Here is a 23,149-nt window from a genome sequence, read left to right as displayed (position 1 = left end):
CCTTTCTGAAGTAGGTTTTGTTTATTACTTTCGATAATATCAGCATTTCACACTTAACACTTACTGCATCAAGAAATGTAGGCAGAAATGAAAATAATTATTAGACAGCTGATATCTGAATGKTAGTAACATCTCAGCCAAGTATAAGACTGCTGTGGGTCCCTCACACAGCAGACAGTTCTCTGTGAACTCCTCCAGTGTGGGTTCATCTTGTGAGCAGCAGTCATCCCAAARCTGCTGCAATGTCAGTTCCCCCCACAGGCAGACATTCTTTCCAAAACTTCTGCAGTGTGGATTCTGCTGGAAGACTTGATGYGTTTTTACAAGGACAGTTATGTGCATTAGAAGGCAAYAAATGCACTGYTTTTACAAAAGACTTTAGGAAATGSAGCAAAAACTGGAYARGTATAGAATAACTTATCTGTAAATTAGCTCATATCATGGAAGGGAAGCCATTGGTTGGTGAGTATAATTTAATATACATCACCATGAGCAATATGTATCATAWCTACAGCCCAAAGTCCAGTCCTTGGTGCACCCAAGAAAATGTCTATATGGAATTCTAAATTCACTCAAATGATTTTTCTTCATAACATTAATCCTAAAGTTCTCCAAACTGCAGATCAGGGTTTTGTACATTATTTAAAACTGGATTTTACAACTTAGAAGTAGCATTTTTCTGAAGAGTAGAAGCTGCTGGTGAGCACAGTTCAGTCCTGTGGCACCACATCCAGGGAATGAATCAAGTCTGTTTTAAGCCACTTCCTACATAAGAAAACTGCCTCCCATGTTTTTACTCTACTTTTATTAAAACCTTATTATGATGGGTGTATATGCACCATTCAGCTTCTGTAAGAACAATATTAGGGAAATATTTAATATATYTATTATTAGCTGTGTTTTAGAAAAATGTAGCATGTGGACACAAGGAGAAGAGCCATCAACATTTGATCAACTGTCTGTGGATCATCAGCATGTTTTCTGCAAATCATCATTGATTCACAGGCCACAGTTTGAAAACCACTATCATGGTATGTGAAGAAGTGTCTCACCTGGAAATTAAAATAAAAAAGCCTTATGAAGTTATTTCCCCTTTCGCCATATTTCTCTGAAAGTGAAGCCTGAAATCAGATGATAATTTATACCAACATGTAAGAATAATAAAGTACTTSTAGTGGTCCTGGTGTCCAGCATCTGGAACTGGTTAAAAAGGGAAGATCATTGCTATTAGACCTTSTACAGCAGCACTTCTGGATGTTGTTCCATGAATGCATGGAGGCAACACATGCAATTTATCTGACTGGAATGTTCCTCTTTTAGATTCTTAGTTTGCTTGCATCCTATTCTTGATATCTATGGCAAGCAGAGTTCAGTGGTCAAACTCTTTGGATAGCTTTCCTCTCCTCTTTGGTAATATATATCTTTGTTACAAAAACAAGACCTTCACACCTCAGATTTTTTGCAGAGAAGGATCTGAATTCCTATTCCTTCTTCTTGCTACAGTTACAGACTTCATGAATGAAGGGCTGCAGSGTAAGCATATTCTTAGTTTTTTATGGATCAAATCATCCTTGGCCCTAAGGATGAAAATAGAAAAGAAACCCCTAAATCTCTGCAGACCCCAAATTCCTTAGTTGTCACCAGTTTTCACAAGATTTGAGATTTTTACTTAGTCTTCTGGGATTTTCTTCTTTCAAGTCTGATTCTTCAGACTTCTATCTTCCAAAATCTGGTAGACAGAAACAAAATAGGCTGATAATTCCATTATTTGGGAATACTGGCCCCAAAGTGCCTTATCTTACAAAGCATTGGGCACTGCCACGTATTTGAGGAACCTTTTTCTGTAAAGCAGAGTTGTTRGTCATCAAGGCACCTCTCATATACATTTTGTTTCAGGAATTGCAAAAATGCAGCCTAGTTCGAGGTTCCTTCGGTCTTTTAATCTGTTTGCAGATCAAAAGATTAATCTGGCAAGCAGAGCCAAGATTTCTCAGAATGCTTCCTTACCAGTTGTTGTCATTGTTAATAGATGATGCTTAGCCCAGAGCTGCTAGTTTGGATCAGCACAGCATTGTGCTTGGCTTCCCTAAAGCCATGTAAAGCTGCAGACCACTGAGTATCCACTTTAAAATTTCTATTCAGATCTCCTGTTTGTTGCAGTTGGGAGATAGAGGATGGGCAGATGCAGGGCCTTTATGCTTTGAAGGTGTGCAATCCTGCTTTTAGGATCTCTTTGCAGGTTCTTTCAGAGGACAAATTCTTGGAAAAAGGGCAGTGACAGATGCCTGACAGGCAGATAGTGACCAGGGCCCTTTGGAGAGATGTGGAAGCTGTGTTTATTGACTGCTATTCGGTATTTTCAAGGAGACACTCTCTGTGCTATTCCATTTTGCCTAGAAATGGCACACATAGAAAGCAGTACAATTAATTTTAAAGGTGAATTTAGCTATCTGGTGTGCTACAAATTCATTTGAATATGATTCTTCCCTTCTGGAGAAAATGCTGATTGTAAATGAGAAGTCAATCTTTTGTCATTGTCTTTTTTGAAATCTTCTCAAAATTACCCAGAAAAGGTGATCTCTCTTTAACCAACTCACTTTTTGAGCAGCAGATCCAGGGAAAGGTGTAAGTGAATGGAGTCCAAATATGAGTGCTGCATGTGCTCAGCCCAGTCTCTGTCCTGGCAGGGAAACATTCTGAAAACACAGAGAGATCCCTGAAAGTTCCCAACAGCTTTTTACTGCAGCATTGCTTATATCTRAGGGTTCATAAAGCTCACAGTACTGAACTGGAAATTTAATGTGACAGATAATGAGAYTGGGTAAGGTCTGATGCATGCAATAACCTAAGTGCATATGTTTCAGTTTAGTGGTKTAGCACTTGCCATCCTCTGGTTTTCAGCGTTTTTGACACATGGCCCCCCTACATCTTCGTGTACACTTGAGCCAGCTGAGTGATGCTTTTCATCTCAGCACCACGTAGCAGTGGCCTCGTCACTCCCACATACATTGCAGAAAATCATTGGCAATGACTGGACTCCCAAGGAAAGAAAAATACTTGAGTTAGATAGCATAAAATTTTAATGCATATCAAAAGGAAAGAATAATGTTTTCAGCCTGTTGTTCTGTTGACAATTCTAAGGAGAAACTTCCTTCAGATAAGGAATTAAATTTTACATAGATATATAGAAATCTGATATCRAGGAGACGTGTCCTTTTGATAAGTCATCTCTCATTTGTTTGAAATTAGGGAACTGTTAATTTGTCAGGCTATCCTGTGTTAAAGGAGAAGATGATCAGAGGTACTTTGAGCAGATTCATCAGGGAATAAAAAGGAAATCTCAGATGTGAGAGAAAACARATGAAAGTATTTTCCTTGTTTGCCTCAGATGTGGGAAAAGAAGATGGTTTTGTTTTGGCTTATCAATCAGTAGCCATTGCAGCAAAGTTTAGAACCTTGTTCCGGGGTCAAAGGAAAAATTCTCATCAGTCTCAATGGATTTTACATAAAACAACAAAACYGGGAGTTAGAAGCATCTGATACATGGGCTGACTGTAGTCCATGGTGTCATTTCCTCTATTCAAAGTCACCTTTATTTCTGTGTTACTCCTTAATGACAGCTGTGTTCTGACACTTGATTCTCAACAGGGATACTGATACTCTTATCCACCCTTTGCAAGCAACTGTTCAAAATGCAGTCTGAKATGTTAAAAATAACAGATAATGAGCTTTGATCAAAACAAATGTCTGATCTCTTGGTTCGATTTAAAGGCTCCCTTCCTCAGGTGTTGAGAGAAAATGAAAATTTTGCTTGACATAGATGGAAAGTAGTAACTTTAATACTCTATTTAGCAATTCAACCCCCTATGCTTCTGACACATCCTAGCAGTAATGGAATGAAGCTGGGTTTTCAATCCAGTGGTAATGTAGACTTAATCCAAAATCTGCTGCCACTGTGTGAAATCAGAGAGTTGCTGCAGAATGTGTTGTGACTGATCTACACGCTAACCTTCCCTGTACAGGGCACACACACAAAATCAGGGTTTGTAAAGCTCCCTGATTAGATATGGCCTTATTTACTTGATGTTATCATCACCAAGCTATATGTGAAAGACAGAACAGTCCAGTGAGTAAATCATGGGCTGTGGCTTATATCTTCCAGCAATAAAAGAAAGGAGACAGTTGTAGTCTTAAGATAATTTTAAAATTGAGTTTTGAAAAGTGATTTTAAAAGATTGGAAGGGAAATAATGTGTTTTCAGCATGAGAGGTGGAACAGCACATTGTTGCATACAGGAGTGGAAGTGGCCAGCACAGGCTCTCCCAGAGATATGTTGCCACTTTTACTCCTCAGGACTGTCACTGARCTTCAGTAGCTGGCAGTGTACCGGTGAATCATATGGAAATTAAAAGATTGGGGTAATTCTTTAGTTATCTTGTAATTTGAGGAGATTTTCTGTACATTTTGTGAGCTTGTATGGATTTTTAAATGTTCAGTGCCTGTATAGAAGCTGTAACATCAGGAGAGAAAATTCTTGTCCCTAGGCCTGTATTTACACCTGTGATACAAAATGCATTTTCCAAGCTAGGATCCTGCACAGAGAGAATAAACTGTTGCACACTAAGCATTTCATTTATTTCAAGCAATATACAAATACAAGGATATCCAAGCACTGAATGTTATTATTCAATTTCACCACAGCTACAGTTTCCAGATATGTGGAAAATTAACATGATGTAAAGCAAAAGTTTACTTTTTTTTTTCTAATTTGTATGTTTACAGATAGGGAAAACAGGAGCCTATCTGCAGTTCCTCAGTATTTTGTCCCGAATGCTGATTAGACTGACAGAAGTGGATGTTTATGATGAGGAAGAAATCAACATTAGTAAGTTCCTGATATAAAAATATTCTGGAGACAATAGAAAATTGTTACGCTAAATTGAAATATAGTTGTTTGTATGTTTTATGCCTATTCTGCCATATTCACCTTTGCAATTACTTTAAATTCTTTAAATAYGGTAAGAAAAAAAATCTGTGTTTTTCAACTGATACTTAAGAATATTTTATTATTTTATTCATCATTTGAAATTTAGTCTTCTCTCTAAGCAAAGAACATACACCTGTTTTTTGTGGAAACGGATCAACAACATTTATGTATATTAAATGATATCCAGCCATTGGTTTTCAGTTTAGAATCAGAATGAATTTTTGTGGTAAAGTATATAAAAGGAATCATTGAAATTTTGGCAGATTTATACCATGAAGAGTAATGTCATATTTTCTAAGTACACAAGATTACCTGACAAAAGAAATTTTCTGCTTTCTAAAAGCTAATCTTAGTCCAAACTTGCTTTATCTATTACTCCTCTGTGTTTCCAGATGTATTTCTGTAGCTGAGTCAGGACATAAAAATAATTTTTAAAAGGCAGAGTTGCATTGAGATGTAAGGTACATTTGTGCAAAGGTTCATTTCTTGCTGCATAATGATATTGTGTCATGAGATTAATGAAAGACAAAATGAAGCAGGAATAATAGGTACACCAAAACTATCCATAGCAATATAAAGAGCTTAAAAAATCATGAATTCTTATTTTTCAATAATAGACATAAAAGAAGACTCTGATCAGTACTACCATCAACCTGGAGATATGTGGCCAGATTTGGAGACATTTAAGAAGATGCCTTTTGACTACACTATTCATGATCCAAAATATGAAGATGCAAGTCTGATTTGTTCAAAGCTTCAGACTATAAACAGTGAAGGTTAGAATTTAAAAATCTAGATTGGTGCACATATATGTATTTATTTGCTTTTAATGTGAGAATTCTGTAAATTTTTTAAGGGGAGTTGTAATATCAGAATTGCATTTGATTAAGCAATAGTGAAAAAAGATTTCAAGTATTCAAGATGGAACACCACAGTATGATCCTTAGAAATATATATAAATATATAAATATATCCATATAATACTGGAATATTATATGGATAATCTTTGATTTAAAAAGCTCTTATTCCACAATAAGTTGTGTATTTGAATGTGTTTATAAAGTAGCATTGTCCTGCTCTGTAGCAATGAAGTGATTTATGTGGGTAAAGGTAGTTAGGTACTTAAAAGCATCTACAGGTTTACTTTTCAGATTTTAGGTTAGGTTTGGAAAGAGTGAGATGAACATGTACAGATTTAGATTCCTGGAGTATTGATGTGTAGTTAGCCCTCTGAATAAGCCAGCTGGACATGCACAAGCCCCTGGGTAGCAGGGAGGTAACGCTGCCATTCCGAAAGACCCCGGCAGGCTGGGGAAGAGGAACCTCCAGGCAGGAACCTCAGGGCCCTGTTGAACAATCCACAAAACCTGCCCCTTGCACTTGGGGTAGAATAATTTTTTTCATCTGTACATGTTTGGGGCTAGCTCTGTAGAGAGTAGTTTTGATCAAGGTGTCTTGATGGTCTGGGTTGACAGCAATTTGAACATGAGACACAGTTCTGCAATGGGTTAATGGCTTACTGGTAACCTGACAACAGATCACAGAAAGTGGTTATTCTTCTGTGCTGGCAATGCTAAGGCCACATCTGGGTATTCTGTCAAGTTTGGCTTCCCAGTGTGAGAAAGACGACACAGAGAAGTGAGGCCAGTGAGCAGCCACCAAGATATGAAGAAAATTGGAGTTAATTGGGGTTGTTTCATTTGGAGAAGCCTAGTTGGTGCATCTGAATGCCGTCTTAGCTTCCTAATGCRAATTTATGACACAAACTATTGTAGATACATTGCAAAATGGGAAATTATAATTAGATAGGATGAGAAATAGTTTCAGAATAAAAGTGGTCAAACCATGGAGCATGTTGCCCAGAGAGATCATGGAAACTCCACTCTTGGTGAGCTTTAAAACTTCACATGACAAGGAACAGCTTTGAGCAACCCAATCTGATGCTGAAAATCTGAGGGAAAGATGAAATAACAAAGTACTTTTCAGCAGAAATTACACCTCATCTTCCCTCAGTCTCTTACAAAGGGGATCTTTGAAAATTGTGGATATACACTAGGGAGCAACATCGCTAAATTGCCAAGTTCATTTCACATAATCTACTTTGATGTCTGTCACTGAATGGTAAATGACATAAGGCTTTTCTTTATTATTTATTACTTTTGTAAGCATTGAACCAATAATGATTATTTTAATGATCTGGCATTGTTTACATCTCAGCCTTATGTGAAAGCTGTACAGAATTATCATAATCATGAATTTTTAGATACTTCCTCGTAATTTCCTTTGCTGTGTGTAGCAATTTATAGAACATACTGTGCTCAGAATGAATTCATACTTTGTTTTTGTACGTGTTTTATATTGCCATTTTTTCTAGAAGCTGATTTCAGTGACAGAAACAGTCTGTCACAAGGGAATACATTCTAGCCTTGAATATATGTGACAATTTGTTTCTTTTCTTAATAGACAGATCCATGAGCAGGAGACAGGAGGATATGTACACGTGCCGTCAAACAACGAGGATGAGACTGTCCAAGTATGCAGCGTATAACACCTACCATCACTGTGARCAGTGTCATCAGTACATGGGTTTCAATCCCAGRTACCAGGTAAAGATTTCCAGCTCTTACTCTGCAGATCAGAAACTGAAGCAGACACAACCCAAACATAGTTTGTGTACATTCACTGCATTTAAATTGGCTTAGAAGTTGTATTTGTGTACACATACACCTTATTTACAGATTTTGTTATTTCATGAGGTTTGCGTGCCTTGACCAGGCTGTGGGTTTGGGGAGATCAGTGGACTGATCTTGTGTCATTTACACCAGTTTATTCAGTGATGTGATCTGMATGTGTACCACCAGTTAAAACTGCTTTCCCAGTAAATTTTGCACCTGAGTAACTGCAACAGGAGTACTCCAGCACAGAATCATCTGTAATGTGGTATACAACTTGCTTTTACTTAGATTAACTCTCTAATTTCGTGCCTGTTAGGATGTGAGGAAGAAGGTGTCAGCAATGCAAATAATGTTTTTTATGAGTCAGTATTTCTGAAAGCCAAGAGTAGCCTGTAAGTATTGGTACTGTCTGCAAGATGAAGCTGAAACAATCGTTTCAAAAGAGGGAACACTTTAATATGTATTTTTTTTAGTGTAAGCTCTAGCCTAGGGGATATTGCTTAACACCTATTAATAATGAAGTAAAATCTAATGCTGTACAATAAGTGACTGTAAACTGTTTAGCAATGTTGTAAATGGATATAAACTATACTGAGACCTTGTAGTTTGATTTTAACTGGAGTTACTGTATTTTTCCCATCCTTAGATTTATGAGTCCACTCTGCATGCATTTGCTTTTTCCTATTCCATGCTGGGAGAAGAGATCCAGCTGCATTTTATCATTCCAAAATCAAAGGAGCATCATTTTGTCTTTAGCCAACCAGGAAGACAATTGGAAAGCATGAGGTTACCATTAGTCACAGATAAGGTAGATGGATTTTTTTTATTTATATTTATGGCCATATATAGAAGAGAGACACCAGCAATTTCAAATTTTGTTGATTTAGTATTCTCTATACTGCTACTCCTACTGTCARGAGACAATGAAGATGTTTTCATACTAAGCTTGTATTTTCTCCCAGAAAGGGATACATGAAAAAACYGTTGAGACACCAATAAACTCTCTCTTTTGCTCATTATCAAGGTTGATCCTTTGGTATAAACACTCTTATCTGTGACAAAAGGTCTTTGGTTATGGGTTTAAGATGTTAATGTGAGAATGGCTTCAGCAAAGTAACTCAAATATATTATTTCCTTTATCACACCATTACTAAGATGAAGCATATTTTTCAGAAGAGAAAAGCAGTGGAGTATCCTGTCTTATTCTGCATAAATACTGAGTTACTTAAATATAAAAATAAGGCTTTCAAAGAATCTTAGTCACAGTTTCAAGACTGTATAAGGAATCACATTACACTTGTAGAAAAACAAGGTCATGCATCTGACAGGYTGTGCAAACTCTGACCACAAAATTACAGAACAAGCTGAGTTGGAAGGGACCCACAWGRATCACCAAATGCACCTWCTGGCCCTGCACAGCAGGGTCCCCAAGAGTCACACCAAGAGCCTGAGAGCGCTGTCCAACTGCTTCTTGAACTGTCTCAGGCTTGGTGCTGTGACCACTTCCCTGGAGAGCCTGTTCCAGTGCTCAGTCACATTCTGGGGGAAGAACCTTTTTTAAATCTAGCCTAAACCTCCTCTGACACAACTTMAGGCTCTTCTCTTGGGTCCAGAGTGACCAGAAAGAAGAGATCAGTGTCTGCCCCTCYTCTTCCCCTCACAAGGAAGCTGTACCTGCAGTGAGGTCTCCCCTCAGTCTCCTCCASGCTGAACAGACCCAGTGCCCTCAGCCGCTCCTCACACGGCTTCACCTCAAGGCCCTGCACCATCCTCACTGCCCTCCTTTGGACACTCTCTAACAGTGTAGTATCTTTCTTTTATTGTGGCACCCAAAAATGCACACAGCATTCAAGGTGAGGCAACACCAATGCAGAGATGTTGGCCTGACACTGCTGTCTGAAGTGATGCTGTCTAAAGTGGTGCTGTGCCTTGCTCAGGCTGCACTGCTTGGAATATTGAAGCAATTTGTGGAACAGCAGTAAGGAGGAGCATGTCTATTCTGGAGAAAATAAGCTGCTTCCAATAAACAGTAATAATACCACCCTCCAGTTAAAATTCTGAATGGAAGAARTCAGACAGCAGCACTACAGCAACTGTGCAATGTGAGGATGAAAACACCTGCTCTTCCTCACTTAGTAAATTTGTGTTTGGCTACATGGTAGGAACTGTGCGCTGGCTCCTTGTGGATTCTTTTCTTGTTTCTGCTACTGATGTGCTTTGAGGCTTTGACATTTAAGGACTATTCTTACTTTGCATCTTTTTCTACTCATTTGCCCCTGTCAGAAGGGTGGCACTGTAGTTTTGGAGTAAGGTGTTTCTTACTGTCTTGTATCATATGGACCTAAATCCTTTTCCTGATCTCCTGATCAGGCCTCAAGGTACCTGTGTGCTTTGCAGGCCATGGTTAACAGTCCTGTCCACTCCACCACACTCTCATCAGTCAAATAAGCCAAGTGATAAAGTTTTCTTTTTTCCAACTCTTATAAAAGGTGTTTGTTTTCCTATCAAGGAAATTTAAAAAGTGTCAGTTTGTCTAGTGTTTGTGAATCTAATTTATTCTCCTGAAGARCATGTTTCTCTGTTCTCTCTCTGGATTAATACAGAAGCTCACACTTCTTTTTATCCACAGAGTGAAGATTACATAAAAAGCCCCACTTTTACTCCCACCACTGGTCGTCATGAACACGGACTTTTCAATTTATATCATGCAATGGATGGAGCCAGTCATTTGCATGTTTTAGTGGTCAAGGAGTATGAAATGGCCATMTATAAGAAGTATTGGCCCAACCACATCATGCTTGTTCTTCCAAGCATTTTCAACAGTGCAGGAGTAGGTAAGTGTTCTAGAACACATGTGTTGTAGAACAAAAAGTGCTTAGAACAAAAAGTTCTAAAAAATGTGGGCACACAACTTGGGCCCTTGAAGTGCTGTTACTCAACAGTGAAATGTAGACACACACCTTGTAGCTGGGATGTTTGATTTAGTGATCTGAATTCCCTCAATGTGTCCCAGCTGAAGATACACTTCTCTTAATCCAGGACACCTAAAACAAACTCGATGAATTGCACCCTAGAAATATTTAACTCTCTTCTMTTAACTTTGAAAGAAGCTGAGGATRTTAACTCAGGTGGAGTTTCTGACTTTGTTTACTTATGGAAATAAGTTGTGTATTATTTGCTTGGGCAGTGATGGTTGGGTACATCCCTTAGGTAGGTTCTGCTAATACAAAATCTCTGAAATATTGAGCACTTTGCTTTTGCTGCTGGAACAATTTATGTATAGCAGTGGTGAAAAACATTTAAAGTAGATCATCAGAGACAATTTCCCATGTCATTCAGCTGGCCAGTCAACTTCTCCAGCTATTTGCACTAAGATGCTAGTGCACACAAATATTTGACAGCTTAAAAGAAGCAGTTACTAAATCCTTAAGAGAGTAGTTTACCACAGAAGTCAGACTTCATTTTGCATCCTTCCCAATGTGGTTCTTTAAGTCACTTCACCAAGTGACAAAGCAAGTGGGCTCTGGGTGGTGTTGGGGTGTTAAAATCTTCAGAGCGATTCATACCCATGTTTGCAGAAATATGCACTTCAAAACTCTTCTGAGTTAAAAGCAAACAATTTCTGCCCCTGCTTTTAATCTGATGGTTTATGCCCGTGATTCCAGGTGCTGCACACTTCCTGATAAAAGAGTTGTCTTATCATAACCTGGAGCTTGAACGGAATCGACAGGAAGAGCTGGGGATAAAACCCCAGGATATTTGGCCTTTCATTGTCATTTCAGATGACTCCTGTGTTATGTGGAATGCAGTAGAAGTTGATTGTTCAGGAGACAGGAAAAGGTAAATAGTGCAATATATACTTAGCTGATCTCTTTAATCTTTCCCTGCATGTGGTTAATTTGAAATTATGTTTGCTATACTACAACTTCTACCTTTACAAGCAGAGAATTATATTTGCCTAAGGAGAGTACTTTCCTAGGTATCTGTCTTTGCATAACACAGTGTAGTGCCTGGTTTTCATTCCTGTCCCCTGAAGATTTATATGCTCTGCAGCCATTGCCATTCAAGCTAGAGTTACTTGGATTGCAGATTTCAGACTCTGTAAACACTCCCTGATACACTGGACAAGCAGGGACACTCACATGTATATTTTCCACCAGATTTTTCTAAGGAAGCTAAATGACAATTCTGTGCAAGTTGTACAACTGATTTCCTTTGGCTCTTTGGTCAGTCCCACTCTGTGTGGCTCCTTTATGAGATCCCCAACTAGTATTTTTGCTTTYATTACTTCAGAATATTGTTTGTGCCAGATATTTTTATCTATTCCATGAACAGTGCTAATCAGAATTCACAACAAACTTTCAGAAAGAATGAAACTCAACAAAAACTGAGATTTATGGACTCTAGGGATGGGGTAGAAGGATCTTAATACTTTGTGCTTAAGTTATGGCACAAGTCAGCAACTCTTCATGATTCATTGGAATATTATCTAAGTAACTTTGAACATTAACATATATATGAGTGAGTATTTTGAGACATCTAGGCTAAGTTTCAGATCTATCTTACCAGTCCCCATCACATAAGCACCAGTAAATATTAAGTTTTGATCAGAGTAAGACACAAAAAAATTCAGTAAAATAAAGCAATGCTGAAGTTATCTACCTGAAACTCATAACAACTTCCAACTGTTAAGAACTGCTCTTCAGCTAAAAGAGATTTTCTGAATTTATATGCTTTAAAATTAACACATTTTCATAACTATTGTAGTGACTATACATGGACTGAAAGGAATGTTTCCTTGAAACAAATTCTGCAACATATTGAAGCAACTCCCAATGTCACTCATTATGCCCTAATTGGGATGAGGAAATGGTCCAGTAAAACAAACAGTGCTGAGATCAAGGAGCCATTCTCCTGCTGCCAYGTGCATGACTTCGTAATGCTGAATGTGGATCTGACACAGAATGTGCAGTACAATCAGAACAGGTGAGTGAATCAGGAGCACCTCTCAACAGAGATAACGAACCAAATAAAGGAARTTTCACCAAAGCTTTTTTTAGGGAGATTGTGAAGGGCATGCAGACAGATTTTGTTTTCTTACTGGTGATTCAAGTCCTTCCCAAGTTTCCAGAAACTGTAAAAAGACATTATTTTCCATAGTTCTAAATAAAACAATCATAATTGAATGACAGGATAGACACACTCAGCAGTGTGCCCTGCAGTATTGGTCTACTCCAAATGGCCTTTGGTAAATACTGTACTTCCCCTCTTGTCTGTTTACCTGTTCTCCCTTCCAAAGGAAACAGGAATGTGTGGATGAATGGTGCAGAGCCAAGTCTTGTTCTGATATGTATCTGAGCTTTTTACCCTGAATAGTACAACACTGCAGCATACTACATGTGTGTTTATCAAGATAACCAGAAGAAAATAATAAATAATTCTTGTTCGCATTGGTGGTTGTCTCTCACATTCAGCTGTCTCAGAAATCCCACTTTTTCATTTATTATGCCACATAAGATATATCAGATCAAAATTTTGTGATGTGAGCTCGAGCAACAATTTTAAAATGTCAGGAATGCCACGTGGCACCACCCATTTCCTGCTTCTGTCTTTGAACCATGMAAGACTCACAGTAATCCTGTGTGGGTACTGCTGAGTCTGAAGTTTTGTATGACATTCCAAGCCTGGGCTGGCAAGGAAAAAAGTACATTTTAAAACAGACACAGTGACAGGGATATCAAATAACCATGTAGATATTCCTAAAATCAAAGACAAACCGTTTAAAACCTGTAATTGAATGCCCTGTTTCTCACTTATGCCAAGTTGCACTGATTGCTGTTTGCTTAAATTCAAGCCTTGAATGTCAATCCAGTGGTTCTGCATGTCATCCTATTTCCTTTGTAATAAATTTATTCAAAATGGAGAACTGAGTCTGAGTTTTCCAGAGATCAGGGTATTTGAATTTAGTTAGCATTAGGAGCTTACCTTTTATTCTGTTCCGTTGTATTTTTAAAATGGGTCAAATTTAGCTCAGGGATGTTTGGCCTCATTCTGCTTAATCCATCCCTTTGTCTCAGCATTTCTCTTGTATTAAGACTCCCTGTCTTCAAATAGTTTTCATTTCTAAAATAAAATGGCATTTTTTTTTAGAAGGATATTGAAAAAAATTGCTGAATATTCATATTCTGAGGGGAAAATGAATAGTCAGATAGTTCTATGTATTTGATAAATCAAATATAGGACCTAATCCATTTCCTTGGAAGTCAAAGGAATTAATTTCCTTGATTTTATTTGGGRTAGTAATGTATGTAGAAACTTCTTATGACTACAGTATTATATAAATGGCAAAGAAAGTATTTTAACTCCTAAGTATTTTCCTTGTCGAKTTACTGTCTTTCCACTTTATGCTTTTGATCCTTTCCCTCCCTAAGTGCTTTCCCACCTCATTCTGATTTTCTCAAACTGGTTCTAGCCTAGTTTATTATTACAAAAGTGAAGCCACTTTCCCTGACTGATAAGCACTGGTGGAAGGTCAGTACATTTGATACCTGTCCTTTCTATGGTGCTGACCAAGGGCTCTGAGTGTGTGTATGTGTCAGTGTGTGATGAGAAACTTTCCTCTGACCTGCTGTGATTTTATTCTTTCCAGATTTACGTGTGATGATGTTGACTTCAACTTGCGTGTCCACAGTGCTGGCCTTCTCATCTGTCGGTTCAATCACTTCAATGTCATGAAAAAGCAAATTGCAGTAGGAGGACAACGATCCTTCCACATAAAGTCTAAGGTGGGAACTGWGACCTCTGTTGTGTTGTTGTTAAAATTATGTTATCCTTTTTTGTACCTTTTAACCAGGAGACCTGAGATGTTTTGGTGCATCACCTGCTGCCAGTAATGGGGTACGTCTGCCACGTGGGGCTTTTTTTAGTTATTTATTTCTGAAATCCACAAGATTCTTGTCATAAATGCACCTTTCTTAATATTTTTCCTTTAAAACTTAGAAAAATATGTGAAGTGTCTCTTTGCAATCCAAATAACCTATGTGGATTTTATCTACAGATGTAGAATTGCTCATTTTTGTGTGACATCATGGGTAGGAGTACTTTGAGCTCAAAGAAGAAACCTCAAAGACTATAAACAAAAGTGTAATTCTATGAAATTGAAACTTTTTTGGTAGCAGTGTTTTTTGACTGAGTAACTTTTCTTCTTCTGTAAAATTTAGATTTGTAGGGTAGAGATATGTTTTATACAGAATTCACAATATACTGGTAAGTACAACTTGATTGATTAAGATTGATCTGTACCAGAAATATTTTTTCCTCATAGGTATCTGACACTCCAGTTTCAATCTCCCCTGCTCAGTACATTTGTGCTCCTGACAGCAAGCACACCTTCTTGGCTGCACCTGCTCAGTTGCTCCTTGAAAAGTATCTCCAGTATCACAGCCATCGCTTCTTCCCTCTCTCACTGAAGAATTACAGCCATCCAGTGCTATCTGTGGACTGTTACCTTAACTTAGGACCACAGGTACTGAACAAAACTATCTCCAAGCAGCTCTAGAAATTTGTAAGATATGTTTTGGATGTGCTAGTTGATACATTTTTAGTAAGAGTTACACAACGTTTGAAGAATCAGGTATTAAATCCCTATAATATCAAAATCAAATTATTAGTCCCGTAGAGGTATTGTTGGAAGCTTCAACTAAAGTGCATGGAGAGCAATCCCAAAATTGTCCTAAATACTAATATAGTCTGTGAAGTGTTTTCTCAATCTGCTGTAATTTGGCTCCTCCTACACAAGAGGGTTTTACAAATACTAGCTAACCCTTAGAAAGCTCTTCAAAACTACATATGTTTTAGTTCACTTTAGTCCCATAAGCTGAGGTAGAGAATCAAATACCAGAAAACCAGTTGGAATGGGAGAAGCTGACATTAGATTTCAGGAGTTGTGGGCTCCTTGATTTTAATTTATAAATCTTGAAAGCATGCTGAAAATATTCCCAGTTCCTAGAGGATTTCAGGAGTAACCATCAATAAAAACAAACTAGGCAATTCAAGTATATGCACAACTCTAGTGACTTGAGTAATCCTATTGTAATGTAAATGAAATTTGGACTTTCTAAGGGTTCTTGTCATGTCCAACTGTCCAGTTACTCTTATTTACTCACATATAAATAAAATGTGCTGGGCAGGTCACAGCATTATACTTGTGGGGAGCTCTTGTTATGGCAGCTTTCAAACTATCACATCTAAGCCTCCTGATAATAGTCATGGATAGTAACAATTAATACATAGTTATGAATTGCACTTTATGTACATTGTTAATAAGTAGCAGGATATTTCGGAAGAAACTATAAAGTTCAATATTTGGAGTTGGAGACCAAGGCTTATTTGAATCAGGTGCAAATACTGGAAGCTTCATATCAATTTTTAGCTTTATATGGAAGCTTGAAAGATACTAATTTTTTTTTTTACCTTCTCCCAATTAGATTGCAGTTTGCTACATGAGTTCTCGGCCTCATTCTCTGAATATTAGTTCCTCTGGTTTGACATTCAGTGGTCTCCTGCTGTACCTCTGTGACTCCTTTGTTGTAGCTAGCTTTTTGAAGAAGTTCCATTTTCTTAAAGGTGAGATGCAATGATTTAATTACAAAGAATTAGATTACATGGTCTCTGGGAATGTGAGGAGAATCTGTTTTATATTTTTGCATGTGTATTTATATGCATGTATTCATATTTGTCTTTATATGTTCCACCCAGCTTTGATGCTCGATCATGCTGGCTSTGCACTGTAGTAAACTGGTATATAKCAGAGTTATAAGTTCTGCAAATTTCTGAGTGGGGAGGAATGTTGGATCTATGTCATCATGTCCAGTGTATGTGCACAACTGCTTACTCTGTGTTTGAAAACCRAGTATTGAAGATGTATGCATGATGCATTTACCTACTGTGTTCTTGGAGGTTTTCTAATTTTTATAAGAAATTGGGTGATGGACAGGCCTCTACCATAAATCCATTTACTATTTTTAGAAACTGGCTCATTTTTCAAACTTAYTCCTAATACCCAGTTTCTCCATGTAATCCTTATGATGATGTACAGCAATGGAGCCAACTAACTTTCACTTGTGTTGCAGTCACTTTGCAAACTTTTTGGATCCTTCTTCTAGTGTCTTGGGCATTTGGTGCTCTGGGGATTTGTTTCACTCAGCTATAACTGTTGCTGGCAGAAGAGCACCATGGCTAGTGCCTCTTGAAACTGGCATGGTTATCACGAACTGCTGTGCTCTTCGTTGCAACTAAAACAGAGGCTACCAGTCAGTCTTGTTTTGCATAAACCAGTCAAATTTTATATAATGTAGCACAAAATGTGTTTGTTTTGGGATTTCTCCATCTTCCCTGGCAGTCTACTTGATTTTTTAACCTGCCACATGGGAATTAAACACCACATGACTGTCTRTCTTGTTTCTTTTTATTATTTCACAGGATTTTTTTTTTTGTCTTGGGCATTACCACTTACCTCACCATTTCTCATTCAAAATACTGAATGCTGGTGAGGTAATTATTTCCTCTTAAAGGGGGACTTTTCTCAGAAGCCAGGAAGTCATGCAAGCAAGTTAAAGTGGTTGTTAGCGTGCCAGTCAGGACAGTAGGTGTTGGTTACTGAAGTATGATTTTTTTACTTTGGCATTCTGGGTTTGCCGGTGTCCATACCCACATAGACCAGATTCTTTGCTGCCAGCACATTAGCTTAGCAATCCAAAACCCACCAAAATTTGTGATTAAAGACATGTTTAGGCCATTTCTGCGGAGCAAAGCACAAAGAACTTAACCATCACAGTGACTGACTTGTGGGTTTTGCTGAGTGATAGTTTCACGCAATAAAGGTAGTGGTCAGAAGTGCTACAACAGGAATGGATGTAGGGCTTTATCTGATTTGCTGCCAGGATCCATCACCACCTCCTTACACCTACCAGTTATATCTTCCCTTACTTTAMAGAGTATGGAAAGTGCTGCTAGTCCTGTTTACTACATGATTATGAGGTACGTCAAGTTACACAAGAAGATCCTGACAAACAGGGAGCTGAACATAGCTCTCCACAGTCCTACCTGAGCGGCTTAATTTTCTCCCAAGCCTAGTTGTAACTCCTGCTGTGGAAATGGTGGAGTTCTACATGCCAAAGGGTGGTGGGAGGTGGCTGATCTGAGAACAAAGGGGATACTCACGTGAGTTTCTTCTGAACTGTTTGCTTAGGTGCCACCCTGTGTGTGATCTGCCAGGATCGCAATTCTCTGCGCCAGACTGTTGTCCGCTTGGAGCTGGAAGATGAATGGCAGTTCCGGCTGCGGGATGAATTCCAGACTGCCAATGCCAAAGAGGACAGACCACTTTTCTTCCTGACTGGACGACAYATTTAACTGAAAAGAGACACATTTCCTGAATGACACAAGACATTAATTGCCACCAACTAATGAAATTACTTTTGAGAGGCTCTGCTTTCTGAACTGAAACAGGACTGTTTTCTGTTGTTCATTAGAATGATATCTAAYCAGACAGTTTATGCTCATATTTACAAACATTGAAGTGACTTTTTAAATTTAATTGTCTGATGGAAGTCATCCCTAATTCCTGATAGATGCACAGAGATTTACATGGTGGAAAGCATTTCATATCAGAAGAGRGGTTAGTGAGTGCACTTCTTCTGTGACAAAGAAGACCACATGCAAGTTCATAAGGAAAAATTTTAGGGAACTTTTTATACATTCCAGAAATAGGAAATGTAAATTTAGGAGCAGGTTTTGGTTTACAAGTCTTATTTATCAAACAGTTGGGACAGGGCAACAGGAGTTGTTACAGTTTTGTAGTATACTGCTACTGATTGATCCAGGTAGGCTTTTTATATGCAGATTTGTAAAAGATAYTTCTTTAATAGTAGGAACTCAGTTGGAGATTTAATTCTTGGAATACRTGCCACGCYGGATRGTTTTACCATGCAAGACTGTTGGAGTAGAAACATSTGACTTTATTAGCATAAGTGAGTTAAGAAGGTAGATGGTAAAATGACATCTGGAAATCTAAACCTGAAACTGATATTAACTTGAATAACTGGAAAGATCAAATGATGGGACTGACCTGCAAGTGATTTATTTTATCTAGAACAGTGATGTTTTGTGATTGAATTGTTGAACTGGCTGTAGACTTCACGCTGAGGCAAGAGCACTCAGGAAAGCAGATGAGATRGTTTTAAAACACTCCCAATACACTTTCTGGGGATATTTTCTTGCCAAGGTGCTTCAAAGGAGTGAGAAAATGGAGATTACATTACTGAGAAATTCAGGTGAAAATCTAAAAACATGTTCTAGAATGGCACCGGGCATTGTGATATTTCATACTCTCTAAATGTGAAATCAGTGGTCAGTGTCTATGTCTCTGTGTTTGGAAATGCTTTCTAAGTTGCAAAATTGCTGTTTGTCTTTATAGAATCAGTGTTAATATMACTCAGTCAAGGTGTAGGAAGGATGAGTACAGACATTGTCAGAGGGTATCTAATATTTGGGMAGGCCTTTCTTGCTGGATACACCAATATGGGGATCATTTGCTTTATATAAATGAAATWCTGTTGGGTGGCTSAGTCTGCTACAGTACTGGCCTTGAAATGCAGACTATGSTATGACTATGCCAAAGAGCTAATTTAGGTTAATTTACAGAAAAAATGTAAGTTCTGTAAGTTGTGAATTCTGTAAGACACGTGGATTGCTATGTACAAGGAAACTGCTAGCAATCACTGTGCTTCTGTATTTCATTGTCCTGTTTCARAGTGAGAATTCACTTTAAGTTTTGTGAAGGAAGGTGAGCATTGTCCTATGTAAATAGTATGAAGTGTTCAGTTTTCACCTGTTGATTAGTTAATTTAAAYTTTTTTTTTTTACAGAATTGTGACATTTATGTCTAATCTATCCTTTATAAATAAAGTTCATGCTGCATGGACATCTGTCTTGGTGATGTACTGGATCAACAAGTATACACACATTTGTAGTGAAAAAAACAAAGGAAAAGCATTGACTGAAAGGAGTTAATGTAATTAAGGAATGACCCAAACGKATCAAGAGAAAATACAGTACTGCCTAATGGCCTACAACACAACACAGCCTCAAAGCTAAAAGAGCTTTTGCAAGAATTTAGATCTAAAGACWGTGGATTGAAATTTCCTATCCTGTAACCAAATATTTAAACAACTTTTACCACGTGTCCATTTTTTTTCTGTGATTTAGATCTGAGATTTGCTTTGTCCGTTTTTCGACATGCATTTTTCCCAAGAAATTAAAAAAGGCCTAAAGTACAAAATAATAATAATWAAAAAACCCACATCCCTTCTCTTTTGTCACAAAGTCTTCAAAACTGTGACAAAAATATGGCTGGTAGTCACTTGAAGCCATTATACGCCTGAGTGCTGTTTCATGTTAACCTTTTTCTCTGTGAGTTATCTACACACTGTATCCTTCCTACAGGATAGGAATCCCAGGGCTGGCCTCAGCTGGCTCAGTCTCTTGTGTGACCAACCACAATCATTCTCCATCACGGACTATACATTTGAGCAATTGTRTATGATGAAACGTGCATGCACAGCCCATTGTCTTGGAGAGCACATCCTGCAGTAAGACCAGATAAGGCCTTACTCTGTGACCAAAATGCAGGCACTTCCTGTCATGCTGTGGGTGCAGCTATKCACCCACATGGTAGAAAAACACAGCATTTTGCTCACAAGGTGCCAAAAAAGTATTGGTATATGCCTCAGGGAGAGACACCCTCCAGAGCTCCATCCAAAAGTTTCTTCATCCCTGATCTAGGGATACAAGCTAATCTAGTTTACAATCTAAGCCCTCCTAGAGTGGAAGCTTTCCTGGGCAATGTAGGATTTATGTCCAGCTGGGACACTGAGGAGATAAAGTAAAACACATAATAATGATAAATTATAGCAAGTATGTTTGGGTGGGACTGGTATCCTGTGCTGCAGCTCTTGGTGCTGTAGTTGTTTATCACAAGTGCCTGTGTAGGGCTGGGAACCCAGGTCTCAGCTCCACGCTTTTCTTGCCTTTCTTTTGTGAGAAGGAGTTACTGGCTTTCAGCCCCACTGACCTTTGTGAGAAAACTTGGCCCATGCCCATTATGCACACAAATCTTTTAAGTATTTCCTTTCTGTCTTCAGATGTGGCAAGAAAGCAGAGCTCTCCATCCCATGGATTGACTTGATAATGTGATAGCAAAGAAACTTTTTATAGCCCTGGCCTTTTTCTCTAGCACCTTCCATGCTTTCTGATTTAGTCATCCACTATTATCACCTGCAGGAAGTATTATTAGCATGTTCTGAATTGTGTGTCAGAGAGTGAAGTAGTTTATGATTCAGCTTCTGTAAAAGACAGAGTCCAAATATAGAGAAGGTTATTGGAAAGGTGAAATTATTTCCTTCTCTATTAAAGCACTCTTCACAAACACTTAAGCACTACTGTCTGGTATCTAATCACTAGAGGATGTAAGGGATTTCATCCCTCCCTAAAAAAGGCCTCCTGTTCTAGTGATAGGCAATGTACAGATCTCAGCTCCCACTCCGCATCTAAAAGCAGTTGCTAAACATCGCCTGAGAGGGGATTGCTTTCCAAAGGCTGTATCTGTGAAACTCTGTGGTGAAAGGTGTCACTCACACAAAAAGGAGGTACAGCAAACCCAAAGGACAGGTCAGGGACAGCTCTACAGGGTGGAAAATGACRAGCAAGTGAAATGGGGGCTATAAGTGGAGCCAGCAGCAGGGAAGAATTTTGGAGACAAGAAGAGCTTCTGGCTGCAGTAAGGAAGTGTTTGCAGGGGCACAAGGACCCTGGGCAGGACCTGTGTACAGTGTGAAAGAATCTGGACTTCCATGGCAGTGGGAATTCCTGTGGGTGTGATGGGCACCCAGCTCAACAGGACCCAGCCATCAGCCCAGACTGCTGGTCTGATCTGGCTGTGGGAATGAGTGACAATTGCAAGACATCACTCCCTCCTGGGGCCTATTCCCCAGGCATTACCACGATGCCTGAGCCAGAAATGACTGTGCCAGAGCTGCTTCTCAGGGTGGTAAAGCATTATAATTACCATAAAGCCCAACCTCTGCTTGCATCCCTGTGCCATGTGTGGCTTGCCCRRAGAGCACAGCTCTGCACCCTGCTGGGCACCCACTGCCCCATGGCACAGCCTCTCGCCACACCACACATCGCACACCACAACCCGCTGCCATGCTGCCTTTCCACCCTCCCACCAGTCCTTTCCCACGTCATCCCCTCAGCAACCAATCTTAATAATTCACCAGCTACCACTGAAATATTGTGGATATACTGGCACGAAAAAAAAATCCTTATTCTTCCCTTTTTCCTAYTTCCTTAAGGGTACAGCTCTTCAATGAAAAGTAAAACTAGTCCCATAAGTCCTCTGCCTGTTGACTGCCTTTTGTTCCTTTTTCTTGCTCCAGACTACACCTGAATAAATACTCAGTGGTTCTGGTAGTTTGCAGATGCTTCTATAATATTTCCAGTCCTGTTTTGACAGCTCCCAAAATAACCATTGATGACTGTGGAGGACACAACTCTGGCAGTTTTGAGGCAATAGTCCAAATGCTGACATTGCCCATTGCTGACATTACTTGGCAAGCAAGCGATGGGATGTCAGATATAACAGTGAGACTCCCATGCTGTGAGAAAAAGGCATTGGAAATCAACTGCCATGATTTTAAGAAAGACCACATAAATGTGTTTTTGATTAAAATCATCCAGGAAGCTGAAATTTTTGATTTAGATTTACATAGTGCTATAAACATAAGGAAGTGCTTCTCACATGTTACATGACAAATACATTGATTATGCACTTAAATCCTGAACATACTGAGGACTATTATTCTGTCAGTGTGTGCTGTAGTGGAAAATTATGACTGGCACTATTAACAGTATCTAAACAATATTCTTTATACTTAGAGACAACAGGACTGATAGGAAAATGGGTTTTTACTTGCTACTACMTATCAGGACAATTAACAGCTTGGAGAACAGATATTGGCTGAGAGATTATTGCAGTAATCATGGGGTTGATTCTGTGTCATAAGATATGCATGTATGTCCGTTTGCAAACACAAGAACCTTTCCTTTCCTGTTGATGGTGTGAGTTCTTTCTACTAGAATTTAAATTATTCTTGTAAATATGGTTTATTTATCAGCCATAATTCTCAAAGTTCTCTGCCAAACAAGATGGCATCTGTGTTTTAGCTGGCTGTCAGCCCTGTGTACCCTTCTGAAGTCCCCCACTAGAATCAATATGCAGCATCTTGAACTTTACCATTTCAGGAAATACAAAACAGGAGAGTTATGATTCAGCAGCTCTGTTAGGTAGATTTTATTTTTGCTTTCTTAATACAGCTTTCTTAATATACCTGCTGCTATAAATTGCCTTGGGTGTTTATGAGACAAA

General features: G+C 38.6%; 1 protein-coding gene across 1 annotated transcript in view; it reads left to right on the top strand.

The window, feature by feature from the left end:
• GREB1 (growth regulating estrogen receptor binding 1) overlaps window positions 1-19,624 on the top strand; it is a 53,653-nt gene extending 34,029 nt beyond the window's left edge. The window contains exons 22-32 of the mRNA XM_057370478.1: window positions 4,783-4,885; window positions 5,605-5,763; window positions 7,451-7,593; window positions 8,309-8,470; window positions 10,292-10,496; window positions 11,328-11,502; window positions 12,430-12,648; window positions 14,312-14,447; window positions 14,987-15,187; window positions 16,149-16,287; window positions 17,912-19,624. Of these exons, the coding sequence (XP_057226461.1) occupies window positions 4,783-4,885; window positions 5,605-5,763; window positions 7,451-7,593; window positions 8,309-8,470; window positions 10,292-10,496; window positions 11,328-11,502; window positions 12,430-12,648; window positions 14,312-14,447; window positions 14,987-15,187; window positions 16,149-16,287; window positions 17,912-18,075 (1,806 nt within the window). The 3' untranslated portion in view covers window positions 18,076-19,624. The remainder of the gene's footprint in view (window positions 1-4,782; window positions 4,886-5,604; window positions 5,764-7,450; window positions 7,594-8,308; window positions 8,471-10,291; window positions 10,497-11,327; window positions 11,503-12,429; window positions 12,649-14,311; window positions 14,448-14,986; window positions 15,188-16,148; window positions 16,288-17,911) is intronic.
• Window positions 19,625-23,149: the final 3,525 nt, after the last annotated feature.

Source organism: Malurus melanocephalus, unplaced genomic scaffold (genome assembly GCF_030028575.1).
Source record: "Malurus melanocephalus ecotype Western Australia unplaced genomic scaffold, MMel_1.1 scaffold_127, whole genome shotgun sequence".
Taxonomy (NCBI): Eukaryota; Metazoa; Chordata; class Aves; order Passeriformes; family Maluridae; genus Malurus; species Malurus melanocephalus.
This window is presented reverse-complemented; position numbering and strand designations above follow the sequence as displayed.